The sequence below is a fragment of the Salmo trutta genome, chromosome 35, assembly GCF_901001165.1.
Source record: "Salmo trutta chromosome 35, fSalTru1.1, whole genome shotgun sequence".
Taxonomy (NCBI): domain Eukaryota; kingdom Metazoa; phylum Chordata; class Actinopteri; order Salmoniformes; family Salmonidae; genus Salmo; species Salmo trutta.
In genome coordinates this window covers 34,857,366-34,873,683 of record NC_042991.1, presented here as the reverse complement: position 1 = coordinate 34,873,683, position 16,318 = coordinate 34,857,366, and the positions used below count along the sequence as shown (strand labels likewise).

General features: G+C 45.6%; 1 protein-coding gene across 1 annotated transcript in view; it reads left to right on the top strand.

Annotated features, from left to right (window-relative positions):
• LOC115175128 (G-protein coupled receptor 176-like) overlaps positions 1-16,071 on the top strand; it is a 17,147-nt gene extending 1,076 nt beyond the window's left edge. Inside the window, exons 2-3 of the mRNA XM_029734337.1 lie at positions 10,055-10,307; positions 14,535-16,071. Of these exons, the coding sequence (XP_029590197.1) occupies positions 10,055-10,307; positions 14,535-15,774 (1,493 nt within the window). The 3' untranslated portion in view covers positions 15,775-16,071. The remainder of the gene's footprint in view (positions 1-10,054; positions 10,308-14,534) is intronic.
• Positions 16,072-16,318: the final 247 nt, after the last annotated feature.

The following is a 16,318-nucleotide window of genomic DNA, read 5'->3' as shown; positions in this document are numbered from 1 at the left end:
TTGTTCCAGTGGAGGGAAATCTTAACACTACAGCATACAATGACCGTTTGGGAAAGGCCCTTTCATGTTTCAGCATGACAATGTCCCTGTGCACAAAGCGAGGTCCATACAGAAATGGTTTGTCGAGATTGGTGTGGAAGAATTTGACTGGCCTGTGCCAGAGCCCTGACCTCAACCCCATCGAACACCTTTGGGATAAATTGGAACGCTGACTGCGAGCCAGGCCTAATCGCCAATCATCAGTGTTCGACCTCACTAATGCTCTTGTGGCTGAATGGATGCAAGTCTCTGCAGCAATGTTCCAACATTTAGTGGAAAGCCTTCCCAGAAGAGTGGAGGCTGTTATAGCAGCAAAGGGGGGACCAACTTCATATTAATGCCCATGATTTTGGAATGAGATGTTCATCTACAAGGGCCTTCCCCACCCTAGACCCACTTCAATTTGCTTACCGCCCCAATAGATCCATAGACGATGCAATCGCCACCAAACTACACACTGCCCTGTCCCATCTGAACAAGAGGCATACCTATGTAAGAATGCTATAGCTCATAGCTCAGCATTCAACACCATAGTACCCTCCAAGCTCATCATCAAGCTCGAGGCCCTGTGTCTGAACCCCGCCCTGTGCAACTGGGTCCTGGACTTCCTGATGGGCCATCCCCAGGTGGTGAAGGTAGGAAACAACACCTCCACAACGCTGATCCTCAACACTGGAGCCCCACAAGGGTGCGTTCTCAGCCCTCTCCTGTACTCCCTGTTCACCCATGACTGCATGGCCAAGCACGTCTCCAACTCAATCATCAAGTTTGCAGACGACAGAACAGTAGTAGGCTTGATTACCAACAAAGATGAGACAGCCTACAGAGTGGGCTACAGAGACAGCTCTGAGAGTGTGGTGCCAGGAAAACAACCTCTCACTCAACATCAACAAAACTTAGGAGATGATCATGGACTTCAGGAAACAGCAGAGGGCGCACCCCTCTATCCACATCGATGGGACTGCAATGGAGAAAGTGGAAAGCTTCAAGTTCCTCGGCGTACACATCACGGACAAACTGAAATGGTCCACAGACAGTGTGGTGAAGAAGGTGCAACAGCGCCTCTTCAATCTCAGAAGGCTGAAGAAATTTGGGCTTAAACACCTAAAACCCTCGCAAACTTTTACAGATGTACAATTGACACCATCCTGTCGGGCTGCATCACTGCTTGGTACGGCAACTACACCGCCCACAACCACAAAGCTCTCCAGAGGGTGGTGCGGTCTGCCCAACACATTACCGGGGGCAAACTTCCCACCCTACTAGACACCTACACCACCCAATGTCACAGGAAGGCCAAAAAGATCATCAAGGACATCAACCACCCGAGCCACTGCCTGTTCATCCCGCTAACATCCATACGGCGAGGTCAGTACAGGTGCATCAAAGCCGGGACTGAGAGACTGAAAAACAGCTTCTATCTCAAGGCCATCAGACTGCTAAACAGCCATCACTAGCACATCAGAGGCGGCTGCCTATAGACATAGATTAGGAATCATTGGCCACTTTTAGAAATGGATCACTAGCTACTTTAATAATGTTTCCGTATCTACCATTACTCATCTCATATGTATAAACTGCACTCCACACTATTCTATAGTATCTTAGTCACTTTTAAATTGTGTTTACATGTTGCATCACCCATTTCATATCAATATACTGTATTGTATTCTACACTACACCACTGACTGTTAAACAGCCATCTCCAGCACATCAGAAGCTGCTGCCTATAGACATAGATTAGGAATCACTGTCCACTTTAAGGAAATGAAACACTAGCCACTTTAATAATGTCTCCATATCTTGCATTACTCATCTCATATATGTATAAACTGTACTCTATACCATTCTACGGTATCTTAGTCCCTTTAGTTGTGTGTAAATATTGCATCACCCATCTCATATGTATATACTGTATTCTATACTATGACACTGTATCTTAGTCCAATGCCGCTCTTATTTGTATGTATGTATGTATGTATGTATGTATGTATGTATGTATGTATGTATGTATGTATGTATGTATGTATGTATGTATGTATGTATGTGTATATTCTTAGTCCGTTCCTTACTTAGATTTACATGTATTTTGGGTATATGTTGTGTAAACTGTTAGATACTACATGTTAGATATTACTGCACTGTCAGAGCTAGAAACACAAGCATTTCGCTACACCCGCAATAACATCTGCTAAACGCGTGTATGTGACCTATACAATTTGATTTGATCTGCTTTTGGCCTGGGCATTAGTGTTATAGTGTTATAGATTATCAATGTTTGCTCTTCCTCTGTATAAAAGCCATTGAGTTTGGTAACCATGGTGCACCATTATTGCCCAGCAAGCATCTGAAACACTGATGAGGCCTGGTACCAGTGATCTTTACAAACAATAGAGAGAGAGAGAGGGAGGGATGAGGCGGGAGAGAGAAAGAATGGAGGAAGAGAATGAGAGAGAGAGAGAGAGAGAGAGAGAGAGAGAGAGAGAGAGAGAGAGAGAGAGAGAGAGAGAGAGAGAGAGAGAGAGAGAGAGAGTGTGTGTGTGTGTGAGAGAAGATACATAGTCCAATGACCTGTGTTTTTAAAGGTATCGATGACCTCATCAATGACCTGTGTTTTTAAAGGTATCGATGACCTCATCAATGACCTGTGTTTTTAAAGGTATCGATGGCGTCAACAATGACTGGGCGGCAGGTAGCCTAGTGGTTAGAGCATTGTGCCAGTAACCTAAAGGTTGCTAGATCAAATCCCAGAGCTGACAAGGTAAAAATCTGTAGTTCTGCCCCCTGAACAAGGCAGTTAACCCACTGTTCCTAGGCTGTCATTTTAAATAAGAATTTGTTCTTAACTAACTTGCCTAGTTAAAAAAAAAAAATTACCTGTGTTTTAAAGTTATCGATGGCCTCATTAATGACCTGTGTTTTAAAGGTATGTCTGAGAGACCGACTGGCAGCCTGACTGAATGACTGGCTGACTGACTGTCAGAGGGGGCTCTGTCAGTCTGGAGAGAGGGAGGGAGGGAGGGGCTGAAAGAGAAGATTGCTGGCTTACTGAAGAGTCAATAGGGGAATGATCTGAGTGTCCCAAATGGCACCCTATTCCCTATATAGTGCACTACTATAGACCAGAGCCCTATTCCCTATATAGTGCACTACTATAGACCAGAGCCCTATTCCCTATATAGTGCACTACTATAGACCAGAGCCCTATTCCCTATATATAGTGCACTACTATAGACCAGAGCCCTATTCCCTATATAGTGCACTACTTTAGACCAGAGCCCTATTCCCTATATAGTGCACTACTTTAGACCAGAGCCCTATTCCCTATATAGTGCACTACTTTAGATCAGAGCCCTATTCCCTGTATAGTGCACTACTATAGACCAGAGCCCTATTCCCTATATAGTACACTACTATAGACCAGAGCCCTATTCCCTATATAGTGCACTACTATAGACCAGAGCCCTATTCCCTATATAGTGCACTACTATAGACCAGAGCCCAATTCCTTATATAGTGCACTACTATAGACCAGAGCCCTATTCCCTATATAGTGCACTACTATAGACCAGAGCCCTATTCCCTAGATAGTGCACTACTATAGACCAGAGCCCTATTCCCTAGATAGTGCACTACTATAGACCAGAGCCCTATTCCCTAGATAGTGCACTACTATAGACCAGAGGCCTATTCCCTAGATAGTGCACTACTTTTGACCAGGGACGCAACCATGGTCTCCTTCAGCAGCACGCCAATCAAACTGAGCAAAAGTTTACTAGAACAGTGGCTTTTAAAGCAGAGAAACAATTTGAGTTTCCTGGAAGAAAAGTAAATAATTGAATGCCTTTTTGAGGGCTCAGTCTCAGTTAGTGAGGGCTTCAAAGTCTCTGTCAGTTTGAAGTAGGAGCTTCCAGGAAGAGCTGAGAAGATTGGAGTTGCGGAGCTGTGCCTGTTAGGTCCTAAAATACTTCTGTCAGCTTGGCGAAGAGAAGATTGTGTCTACCTGCTGTGAGGGCCTGAAGGGCTTCTGTGAGATGGTGAAGGAGAACTAGAGTTACTGAAGAGTCAGATAGTGAATGGGGGGGGGGGAAGAAAGATGTCTGCCACGTTCAGTAGCACTCAGACCATACAGACCACTGTTCCGAGACGGAGAGGTCTCCCGCAGCTGCCAGCCCGTTGAAACATAATGAGGATGATACATAGAAAAGAAAGGTGCATCTCATTTTAACCAGCTCAGTGGGTCCATCCTCCTACTTTCAGAGACATTTAAAGACATACAGTATGGCAAAACGTTATGTATGGACAGCCTTTTTCAAAACAAGTCTCAATGCAACAGACCAGCAGTGCATATTGGAGCCGATTCTGACCCAAGTTAAGCGCATGGAAATGGAACGTAAATCCCTTTTTAAGCACTTTTCTTTTCATGCGTATTCTGACCTTGAAACTTCAGCATGAGATTAGCGTGCTATTCACCTTAGTTTGGGGTGGAGGAAAAATAAATGAAGGTGTCTACAGATAAGCTGTTTTCTTACCTTGACATACCGTGAAACTTCAATTAATAACCCGGGAGTCTATTACAGACAGGCTTCTATTACAGACAGGCTTCTATTAGAGACGAGCTTCTATTAGAGACGAGCTTCTATTAGAGACGAGCTTCTATTAGAGACAGGCTTCTATTAGAGACAGGCTTCTATTTGAGCCAGGCGTATATTTCCTCAAAGCACACAGCTTTTGCTCATTTGCATAGTTCATTGTTTAATTCCAGCATTTAATCAATTTCTTAATTTCCTGCACCAGTGTGTTATCATTTACACACTGTGTCACGTTTCTTTTGTCTTAGTATACCTCTATAAAAATAAAAGGTTTATTTTGACTTTGCATTTTTGGCAGTTCTTTTTTTCGCCACTAGATCGGCTGATTTCTAGGGTTCTATACTCCCAAAGTTTTTGACTGTTATTTGCTTGCCAGTTAGCTAGCAGTTCTCAGCAGTTAGCGACCAATGGCTAATAGTTTCTTACTGGTGATAAAAACGGATGATTGCCATAATTATTTAGTCATTACTTAATTATTTATTGTAACAAATCAAACGTTATAGCTTATAAACTATTCATGGCAATTCATGGTAACCTCGTAAACAATTCATTTAGACCCGGTGTTTATTTGGGGCTCTCGAGTGGTGCAATGGTCTAAAGCACTGCATCGCAGTGCTAGTGGCGTCACTATAGACCCTGGTTCGATCCTGGGCTGTATCTCAACCGGCCGTGATCAGGAGTCCCATAGGGCGGCACACAATTGGCCCAGCGTCGTCCGGGTTAGGGGAGGGTTTGGTCGGGGTAGGCCGTCATTGTAAATAAGAATTTGTTCTTAACTGACTTACCTAGTTAAATAAAGGTTAAATATTTGTATTTATTTGAAACAGCTGTTTATTTGCTGAAATGTGTGCCATTGCCCAGCTGTTAAAAAGCGACAGGTGGCTATTTAAGACTGCGATTAATTTAAGTTTCCCTAATAATTCCACCACCTTTACCCATGAGGAAACCACGAATAAGGTCTAGCGGACCTAAGAGTTCCAAGTGGGAAAATAATCTCCTTTCTTTTTTCCGATAGAAACAATACCATTCTCCATGCACTGTACTTCACAACTTGATAACAGCTATTGATAAGAGCTAGGTATATGAGTCATCCCTTTGGATAAGGGGATTGTGAATATAAATTACACTTGTTTTTGATCTACAGTGGGGTGAAAAAAGTATTTGATCCCCTGCTGATTTTTGTACGTTTGCCCACTGACAAAGAAAGGATCAGTCTATAATTTTAATGGTAGGTTTATTTGAACAGTGAGAGACAGAATAACAACAAAAATATCCAGAAAAACGCATGTCAAAAATGTTATAAATTGATTTGCATTTTAATGAGGGGAAATAAGTATTTGACCCCCTCTCAATCAGAAAGATTTCTGGCTCCCAGGTGTCTTTTATACAGGTAACGAGCTGAGATTAGGAGCACACTCTTAAAGGGAGTGCTCCTAATCTCAGTTTGTTACCTGTATAAAAGACACCTGTCCACAGAAGCAATCAATCAATCAGATTCCAAACTCTCCACCATGGCCAAGACCAAAGAGCTCTCCAAGGATGTCAGGGACAAGATTGTAGACCTACACAAGGCTGGAATGGGCTACAAGACCATCGCCAAGCAGCTTGTTGAGAAGGTGACAACATTTGGTGAGATTATTCGCAAATGGAAGAAACACAAAAGAACTGTCAATCTCCCTCGGCCTGGGGCTCCATGCAAGATCTCACCTCGTGGGGTTGCAATGATCATGAGAATGGTGAGGAATCAGCCCAGAACTACACGGGAGGATCTTGTTGATGATCTCAAGGCAGCTGGGACCATAGTCACCAAGAAAACAATTGGTAACACACTACGCCGTGAAGGACTGAAATCCTGCAGCGCCCGCAAGGTCCCCCTGCTCAAGAAAGCACATATACATGCCCGTCTGAAGTTTGCCAATGACCATCTGAATGATTCAGAGGACAACTGGGTGAAAGTGTTGTGGTCAGATGAGACCAAAATGGAGCTCTTTGGCATCAACTCAACTCGCCGTGTTTGGAGGAGGAGGAATGCAGCCTATGACCCCAATGACACCATCTCCACCGTCAAACCGTCAAACATGGAGGTGGAAACATTATGCTTTGGGGGTGTTTTTCTGCTAAGGGGACAGGACAACTTCACCGCATCAAAGGGACGATGGATGGGGCCATGTACCGTCAAATCTTGGGTGAGAACCTCCTTCCCTCAGCCAGGGCATTGAAAATGGGTCGTGGATGGGTATTCCAGCATGACAATGACCCAAAACACACGGCCAAGGCAACAAAGGAGTGGCTCAAGAAGAAGCACATTAAGGTCTTGGAGTGGCCTAGCCAGTCTCCAGACCTTAATCTCATAGAAAATCAGTGGAGGGAGCTGAAGGTTCGAGTTGCCAAACGTCAGCCTTGAAACCTTAATGACTTGGAGAAGATCTGCAAAGAGGAGTGGGACAAAATCCCTCCTGAGATGTGTGCAAACCTGGTGGCCAACTACAAAAACATCTGACCTCTGTGATTGCCAACAAGGGTTTTGCCACCAAGTACTAAGTCATGTTTTGCAGAGGGGTCAAATACTTATTTCCCCTCATTAAAATCCAAATCAATTTATAACATTTCTGACATGCGTTTTTCTGGATTTTTTGTTGTTGTTATTCTGTCTCTCACTGTTCAAATAAACCTACTATTAAAATGTATAGACTGATCATTTCTTTGTCAGTGGGCAAACGTACAAAATCAGCTGGGGATCAAATACTTTTTTCCCCCACTGTATTTGACCTTATAATCGTTGGAGACGTGAAGCCAGTTAATTGGCAGCAAACTGAACCATATCAACATATCCATTTTCCTACAGTAAAGATTATGAAATGCTGTGCCATTATGCACAATTTAAATTGTATGCCCTTTTAACTTTCAGGGATGGGCACTCTCGAATGTCTTAATCATAGACTACCCCGAATTTTCTCTGTTTCCTATTTCTATCATATTAAATTATATCACCAAACAGTTTAGACCATCAGCAGGTCTAACAACAACACATATTGAACTGACAATTTACTGTTGGTTCCCTTCAGTTGGTATAGCCTACATTATCATCCAGTTGAATTATTACTTCCTCTGTAAACGCCGTCACGGCCGTGTGGTTGTTGCTGAGGATCATTAGTAACAGTTGATCATATATAAAGAAAAGACGTCGGCTAATTAAATCAGTTATGGAGCGGAGCGCAGACCAAACCGTAACAGTTTGAACCCGACGCATGGTTCAAAACTTGGCCGTGTCATCACACAGTGCCATGGTTAGTGCAGGCAATAGACGAGGGTATAGCCTACTAGTGTACACTATCCTCCCTATCACAATTCTATGTAAACCAATCTTCCAACATTACCGTGGGTTAAAGAACTGAATGTGGCACATTTCAGAATGAATCAAACCACTGCTTTCTTTCTTTAGTGTGTAAAGGCTTTCCAAACCTATTTTTTTTTTTAAATGTATTATTCATAAATACTTTCCTAACCCTAAATAATTCACAAGATCAGAATATTCTTAAATCTACCAATTGGTGCTGAAGCAGAGACAAATACGGATATATTTAGATGGCTTTCTTTTATTGATCTTTAATATTATTCTAGCGAGTCTGTCGACAAAATTGTAACTAAAACATACACTGTATTTAAAGGGATGGCTTAAGATAAAAGTACTAACAACCCTTTTGAATGAAAACTCCACGAGGAAATCTGTTGGCCAGCAAGAGGGAGGGTTTTCAGCAGGTGAATGATATTGATTCAGAGCGTGCAAGGTAGCCACACCTGCAGAGCGAGTTGTGCAACTGAATAAGCTAAGTCTGATTTACCAAAATACTGAAGTGCGTAGGAAAGGCGTCCGTAGGAAATGCGTAAATTCCTATGTCTGATTCGGCCCCATAATGATAACGATGCATATAATTAATATAATGGAGGATATGAAAATACAGTCTGTTGAATTGAGACTTGTCTTGAAAATGGCACTAGCTGAAATACCAATTACAAAAGTCCTTTATTCTCCTCTGTTTTTATGTGCAGTTTTCTATCATAGCAGCTCAAGGGGGACTCCTTCAACTATGGACATACGGATGTATTATTTTTCATTAGTGCACTAGACAGAGATGGAGCAGAGAGAGGATGGTGGGAGTAGGGAAGGAGCCAGGAGGGATGGTGGGAGAAGCCAGGAGGGATGGTGGGAGTAGGGAAGGAGCCAGGAGGGATGGTGGGAGTAGGGAAGGAGCCAGGAGGCATGGTGGGAGTAGGGAAGGAGCCAGGAGGGATGGTGGGAGTAGGGAAGGAGCCAGGAGGGATGGTGGGAGTAGGGAAGGAGCCAGGAGGGATGGTGGGAGTAGGGAAGGAGCCAGGAGGGATGGTGGGAGTAGGGAAGGAGCCAGGAGGGATGGTGGGAGTAGGGAAGGAGCCAGGAGGGATGGTGGGAGAAGCCAGGAGGGATAGTGGGAGTAGGGAAGAAGCCAGGAGGGATGGTGGGAGTAGGGAAGAAGCCAGGAGGGATGGTGGGAGTAGGGAAGGAGCCAGGAGGGATGGTGGGAGTAGGGAAGGAGCCAGGAGGGATGGTGGGAGTAGGGAAGGAGCCAGGAGGGATGGTGGGAGAAGCCAGGAGGGATGGTGGGAGTAGGGAAGGAGCCAGGAGGGATGGTGGGAGTAGGGAAGGAGCCAGGAGGGATGGTGGGAGTAGGGAAGGAGCCAGGAGGGATGGTGGGAGTAGGGAAGAAGCCAGGAGGGATGGTGGGAGTAGGGAAGGAGCCAGGAGGGATGGTGGGAGTAGGGAAGGAGCCAGGATGAATGGTGGGTTATGTGAAGTTAAGTTCCAGTTTGTGTGTGACAAACTCTGGGACGTGTGTGGAATACCAGTGGCACGTCACACCTGTTGCTAAAATGTATCTGTCTTGTTGGCGCCCCTCAGGCCTGCTCTGCCCTCCAATTTAAATGGATTGTTTTGACAAACTGTTTGTTAAGGCAACTGGGAAAGACAGAAGGGGATGTAAGATCGATAATTTTTACAATGTTGTTTATTCCTGACTGTTTTTCAAAAAGCACTTCCAAAACTCACATATGATAATATTTCACTGTAATGCATTTTCTCACCTTCCCTTATACTGTAAAACCATCACACATTATCCAGTCTAAACACTCTCTCTCCTCCCCTCTCCCTCCTCTCCTGTCTCTCCCTCTCTCTCTCTCTCTCTCTTCCCCTCTCCCTCCCTCTCCATCTCTCTCTTCCCCTCTCCATCTCCCTCTCCCTCCCTCCCTCCCTCCCTCCCTCCCTCCCTCCCTCCCTCCCTCCCTCCCTCCCTCCCTCCCTCTCTCTTTTTTATTTTCCCTCCCCGTGTCTTCCCCTCTCCACCCCCCCCCCTCTCTCTCGCTCCCTCTCTCTCCCCTCCCTCTCCCAGGCAATGGCACTGTTTTATGGTGTACCTGCTGTACCAGTGTCTTCAAGTCGGTGACCAGTTGCTTCATTAAGAACCTGGCGTGCTCAGGGATCTGTGCGGGTCTAGTGTGTGTTCCCTTTGACGTGGCTCTAGGGGCCAGCCCTCGCTGCTGCTGGTGGCTACACACTCTGCTGCTCTGCAAGGCCCTGAAGTTCCTCCACAAACTCTTCTGCTCCGTCACCGTGCTCAGCTTCGCTGCTATCGCGCTCGACAGGTGGGTGATTGCAGGAAAATCAAACTGCACTACTGGTAGCTACAACATATTGCTTACTGGTCCCATGTGTTCAGATCTGTCTGGGGGGAGGGGGGGTTGGGGGGGGGGCTGCTAGCTAGTTGATTCTTGCCTGACATTTCGGTGCAGTAATAAAGCATATGTACTGTGTACATGGTTTTATTTATTTATACATGTGGAAAGCCACACAGCGGGGAAACTGCTTGATCTTGTAAACACAGACCTTTAAACAACCCCCCCACCCCCCCCACGCCACTATTTCAACATCATTTCCTGTCGTTTAGGTTCCACATCCTCCAAAGAATGACGACGGCTACTTATACATATTCATGAACTGGGTCTGGGTTGATTAACATGAACAAATAGGGGACTGACAGCTGTCAGTGTAGCTAGCTATCTTGCTAATTTTGTCTAGCTAGCTAATGTTATCGGTTCTTGCTGTTTTTTGTTACTACACTTCATGCAAAAGATTAGCCAGCAGGCTCCATGGCTGGTTCTGGAGCTGGATTTGTCATAAGCATTAATTTAGGGAAAACTTCACCACAGATGGAAACCACTGGCCTGTCTTTGTTATTTCCAACGTTTTGACATCTTCCATAAATTGCGGCCACGAATCTGCCATAATACGATGATCTAAGGCTGGTTCTGGATTTGTCATAAACATTGTGTTTCTACATTGTAATGGACTCGCTGCAACCTTTTGTAAGTAGGCTGCTGGTAGACTGCTGGTAGGCTGCTGGTAGAGTGTTGGTAGGCTGCTGGTAGGCTGCTGGTAGGCTGCTGGCAGGCTGCTGGCAGGCTTTGGCTGCGGTACATCAAAGCCAAGTCAGCCCGTGCTCATGGTTCTCACAGGGGAACTGAAATGAAAGGCTACTATGACTTTGCTCATGATCGTGCACACCTCAAATTAGAAGTTCCTTGAATTTTTTTTCGCACGTGCCTTTTCATCATCTGGATAGACACTTGTGTTTGTAGCTAATGTTACACCTATTGAAGCAGTGGAGCGTGTAGTAAAGCAAAACTTTAGTGGTCTAAACCATTCATATTGGGGCGACGGGGCCATCTAAAGGGGCTCCCGAGTGGCGCAGTGGCCTAAGACACTGCATCTCAGACGTGTCACTGCAGTACCTGGTTCAAATCCAGGCTGCATCACATCCGGCCGTGATTTCAGAGTCCCACAGGGCAGTGCACAATTGGCCCAGCATTGTCTGGGTTTGGCCATCATTGTAAATAAGAATTTGTTCTTAACTGATTTGCCTTCTTAAATAAAGGTTCAATACATTTAATATATATATATATATATGTTTTATACAGACTAGCTAAAAGATAAGTGAAAATTGATAACAGATTATCCAACAGATTATGATCATTTTCTGGTAATTTATTTTATTGTCATTTGCTCCATGGCTCAGGTGGCCAAGTTGACACATGGCTGTTTGTCTCATCTCAGTCACCAAGAGGAAGAACTTTGCAGCTGTTTTAATAAACAATACATGCTGGTGGGTGGCAACATTCAAATAAAACCCAGCCCTCCTTTATGAAAAAAAACCACATCAATTTCACATGTGAAGTGTTCCAAAAACACGGTTTCATGTAATCTTATGTGAAGATAATGTGACAACATGTAAAGCAACATGTGATAACATCAAATGTTATGTGAAGTGCTCCAATTTTCACATGATTTCACATCTGAAATTTCACGGGAAAACACGTTTTTTTTCTGTAAGGACTGAAACGAAACGTAGGCTGAAAATAATTTGTATGTCATATCATAGGAAAAGACACAGCATTCACACAAAATTGCACAAAGTAGGCAGTTCGGATTTTTCACTTCAAATATATCATACTTTGACTAAAACGATGACTTATTGACTTAGATCGTTGTGCGACGTCATGGGTAAGCTCGGGCCATCGTCTTTCACCTCGAAAAAGTGGATTTCTACCGGTATGGGCGTTTACAACTGAAGACAGTATAATCTGTTTTTGTACCAGATAAAACCTCCCTCTATCTCTACTCACCCCCTGTGGTTTGGAAACGGGCTGTAATTGATGCAGCATGTATACTCCACTCTGCCTGGTGCTGTTTGTCTCTCCTGCAGAGCTCCCTGTACTGAGCTGCAGCCAAAATAACTGACAATCCACAGGGAGGGACTCTCTCCCTGACACTCACAGCTACACTCCATTCTACACTCACAGCTACACTCCATTCTACACTCACTACATTCTACGCACACAGCTACACTACATTCTACACTTACAGCTACACTCACAGCTACACTACATTCTACACTTACAGCTACACTCACAGCTACACTCGCAGCTACACTCACAGCTACACTCACAGCTACACTCGCAGCTACACTCACAGCTACACTCCATTCTACACTCGCAGCTACACTCACAGCTACACTCACAGCTACACTCACAGCTACACTACATTCTACACTTACAGCTACACTCGCAGCTACACTCACAGCTACACTCACAGCTACACTCACAGCTACACTCCATTCTACACTCGCAGCTACACTCCATTCTACACTCACAGCTACACTCGCAGCTACACTCACAGCTACACTCACAGCTACACTCCATTCTACACTCACAGCTACACTCGCAGCTACACTCACAGCTACACTCACAGCTACACTCACAGCTACACTCACAGCTACACTCCATTCTACACTCACAGCTACACTCCATTCTACACTCACAGCTACACTCGCAGCTACACTCACAGCTACACTCACAGCTACACTCACAGCTACACTCCATTCTACACTCACAGCTACACTCACAGCTACACTCACAGCTACACTCCATTCTACACTCGCAGCTACACTCCATTCTACACTCACAGCTACACTCCATTCTACACTCACTCCATTCTACACTCACAGCTGAACACATTCTCTCCTCTTTTGCTCCATCACTACACTCTCTTCATCACTGCTACACTTCCTCTTCCTTCCTTCACTCACTCACTCACTCGCTCGCTCGCTCGCTCACTCACTCACTCACTCACTCACTCACTCACTCACTCACTCACTCACACACACACACACACACACACACACACACACACACACACGTCTGCTTCCCGCTCTCCTCTATGCCATCATCTCTGTGTGACACACACACACACACACACACACACACACACACACACACACACACACACACACACACGTCTGCTTCCCGCTCTCCTCTATGCCATCATCTCTGTGTGACACACACACACACACACACACACACACACACACACACACACACACACACACACACCTATTCACCTACTTACTTACACGTACGCACGTTTGTAAGAAACTATCAAAATATGTGTATTTTGTCCACAAAACTCTCCACACCTCAGTAAGATCTCTCTCTCTCTTCCGCTTGCTCCACTTAGCCACGCAAAACACCCACTTATACTCATTCATACTAGAGTATGTCTTCTGTTCAACCAGTGAAGGGTTCTGTGAATGAGAGCGGGAAACAATGATAGATTTGCTACTATCATTCTTCAGTCTATTTCCATCTTACCCTCTTCTCTTTCCTCTGCAGGGTAGTTTACATGTATATTTGACCCACCTAGTTAGTTAGGTAGGTACAGAAAGGTTAGTTTAGATCAGGGGTAGGCAACTAGATTAAGCTGCAGGACAATTGTTTTGTTGTTGGAACGAATGGTCAGGGGGGGGGGGGGGGGGGGGGGGGGCAAAAAAATAATGATAATAATTCGTACACTGCAAATTGATCACAACTAAGTCCAAAAAGAGATTGTATTTGAAAATAACAATAATTTCATACCTTGATTACATTGAGACACGATCACACGTCTCTTTTTTAAATTTTATTTGTGGGAATACTTGGGGACAGATTACAAAGCCTTGGTAGTTACTACTGTCCTGAGCTACATCGAACACACAAAGCCTTGGTAGTTACTACTGTCCTGATGTACATCGAACACACAAAGCCTTGGTAGTTACTACTGTCCTGAGCTACATCGAACACACAAAACCTTGGTAGTTACTACTGTACTGATCTAACACTCAAAGAACAGAATGCTTAGTGTACATGTGTTCTTCTTCTGTTGTATCTACAGGTTAATGTTACGGTTAATGTTACGGTTAAAGGTGTCACTGCAGAGGCTCAACTCAGTGTGAATGAATGCTCTACGGTGTGTAATGTTGTCTATCCTCTCCTCTCTAGGTACTACTCTGTCCTCTACCCTCTGGAGAGGAAGATCTCAGACGCCAGGTCACGTGACCTTGTCATCTACATCTGGATCCACGCCACCATCGCCAGCGTGCCTGTGTTCGCCGTAACCAACGTTACGGACGTGTACGCGACCTCGTCATGTTCCGACGCCCGCGCCCGCTCCCTGGGTCACATGGTCTACGTGGTGACCTACAACGTAACCACGGTGATCCTTCCGCTCGTTGTCGTCTTCCTGTTAATGGTCCTGATTCGCCGAGCCCTCAGTGCCAGCCAGAAGAAGAAGGTGATCATCGCGGCGTTGAGAACACCTCAGAACTCCATCTCCATCCCTTATGTCTCTCAACGTGAGGCTGAGCTACATGCTACGTTACTGGCTGTGGTGTTAGCCTTCTCAGCCTGTAGCGCCCCCTATGGGGCGTTTGTGGTATACCGCACTCTTCTCGGTGACGGGGAGGACTTGTCCCCTTCTCTCCATCTCACGGCCATCTGGTTGCCCAAGGTGTCTCTCCTTACCAACCCTCTGCTGTTTCTGACGGTGAACGGCTCGGCTAGACGCTGCCTGTTTGATGTTCTAGTCCGGGTACACAGACGCTACAGTCGGCGTAACGTGGTCAGCACTGGGGATCTGGGGCTGAGGGGCGAGGGAGGGTTGGGAGGGTCTGGGGCCCTGGAGGGGTCTGCTCGGGCTGGGAGCCAGCTCCTGGAGATGTTTAATATCGGACAGCAGCAGATCTTTAGGCCAACCGATGAAGAGGAGGAGGAGGTGGAGAATGAGAGCCCTTCATTAGGATCAGGGGTGGGGGGCTGTGCTCTTCCCAAAGAGAACCACCACCACCAGGCAGGAGGAGGAGGAGGAGGAGGGAGACATGGAGGGAAGGTGGTTCTACAGAAAGAGACCGAACCAACCAGAGAGAGCGTCCCAGTAACTAAAGAACAACCTCCTCTCATATTTCCCGAGGTCTCACCTGTCCGTGCCTGTGCTTACACCTCCTCGTCACAGGTGGCGCCAGCAACCCCCACGGAGCCCGAGGACGCCACCCAGTTTGGTCCGTTCGAGCTGCCGCCCCAGTGGCTGCCGGAGAACAGGAACAGTAAAAAGAGGCTCCTCCCACCACTAGGGAACACCCCAGAGGAACTGATCCAGACCAAACAGCCACGTCCAAGGCCAGAACGACGAATCAGCAGGAACAACAAGGTCAGCACCTTCCCCACATCGACCCCTGAACTATAAACCCTGACCATTGACCTTTGAACTGATGACCCCTGATCACAGTTATGGGCGGAGGTCAGCATGTGGGTGATTTGTGATCTGTTTTGTGTCAATGACTGGGTACAAAGTCAGTGGAGGAAACCCCACCTGATCAACCACCTGCCCAAGGGCCCCCCTGTAAGAGAGACCAGAAAGTACAACTCCAGAGCTCGATGAGTCTGTCTCATTGTTGATTCTCCCTGTCGTGTAATGCAGTGGTTCCCAAACTTTTTATAGTCCCTTACCCCTTCAAACATTCAACCTCCAGCTGCGTACCCCCTCTAGCACCGGGGTCAGCGCACTCTCAAATGTTGTTTTTTGCCATCATTGTAAGCCTGCCACACACACACTATACGATACATTTATTAAACATAAGAATGAGTGTGAGTTTCTGTCACAACCCGGCTCATGGGAAGTGACAAAGAGCTCTTATAGGACCAGGGCACAAATAATAATATAATAATAATAATAATCAATCATTTTTCTCTTTATTTAGCCGTCTTGCATATAAAATGGTGAATAACTC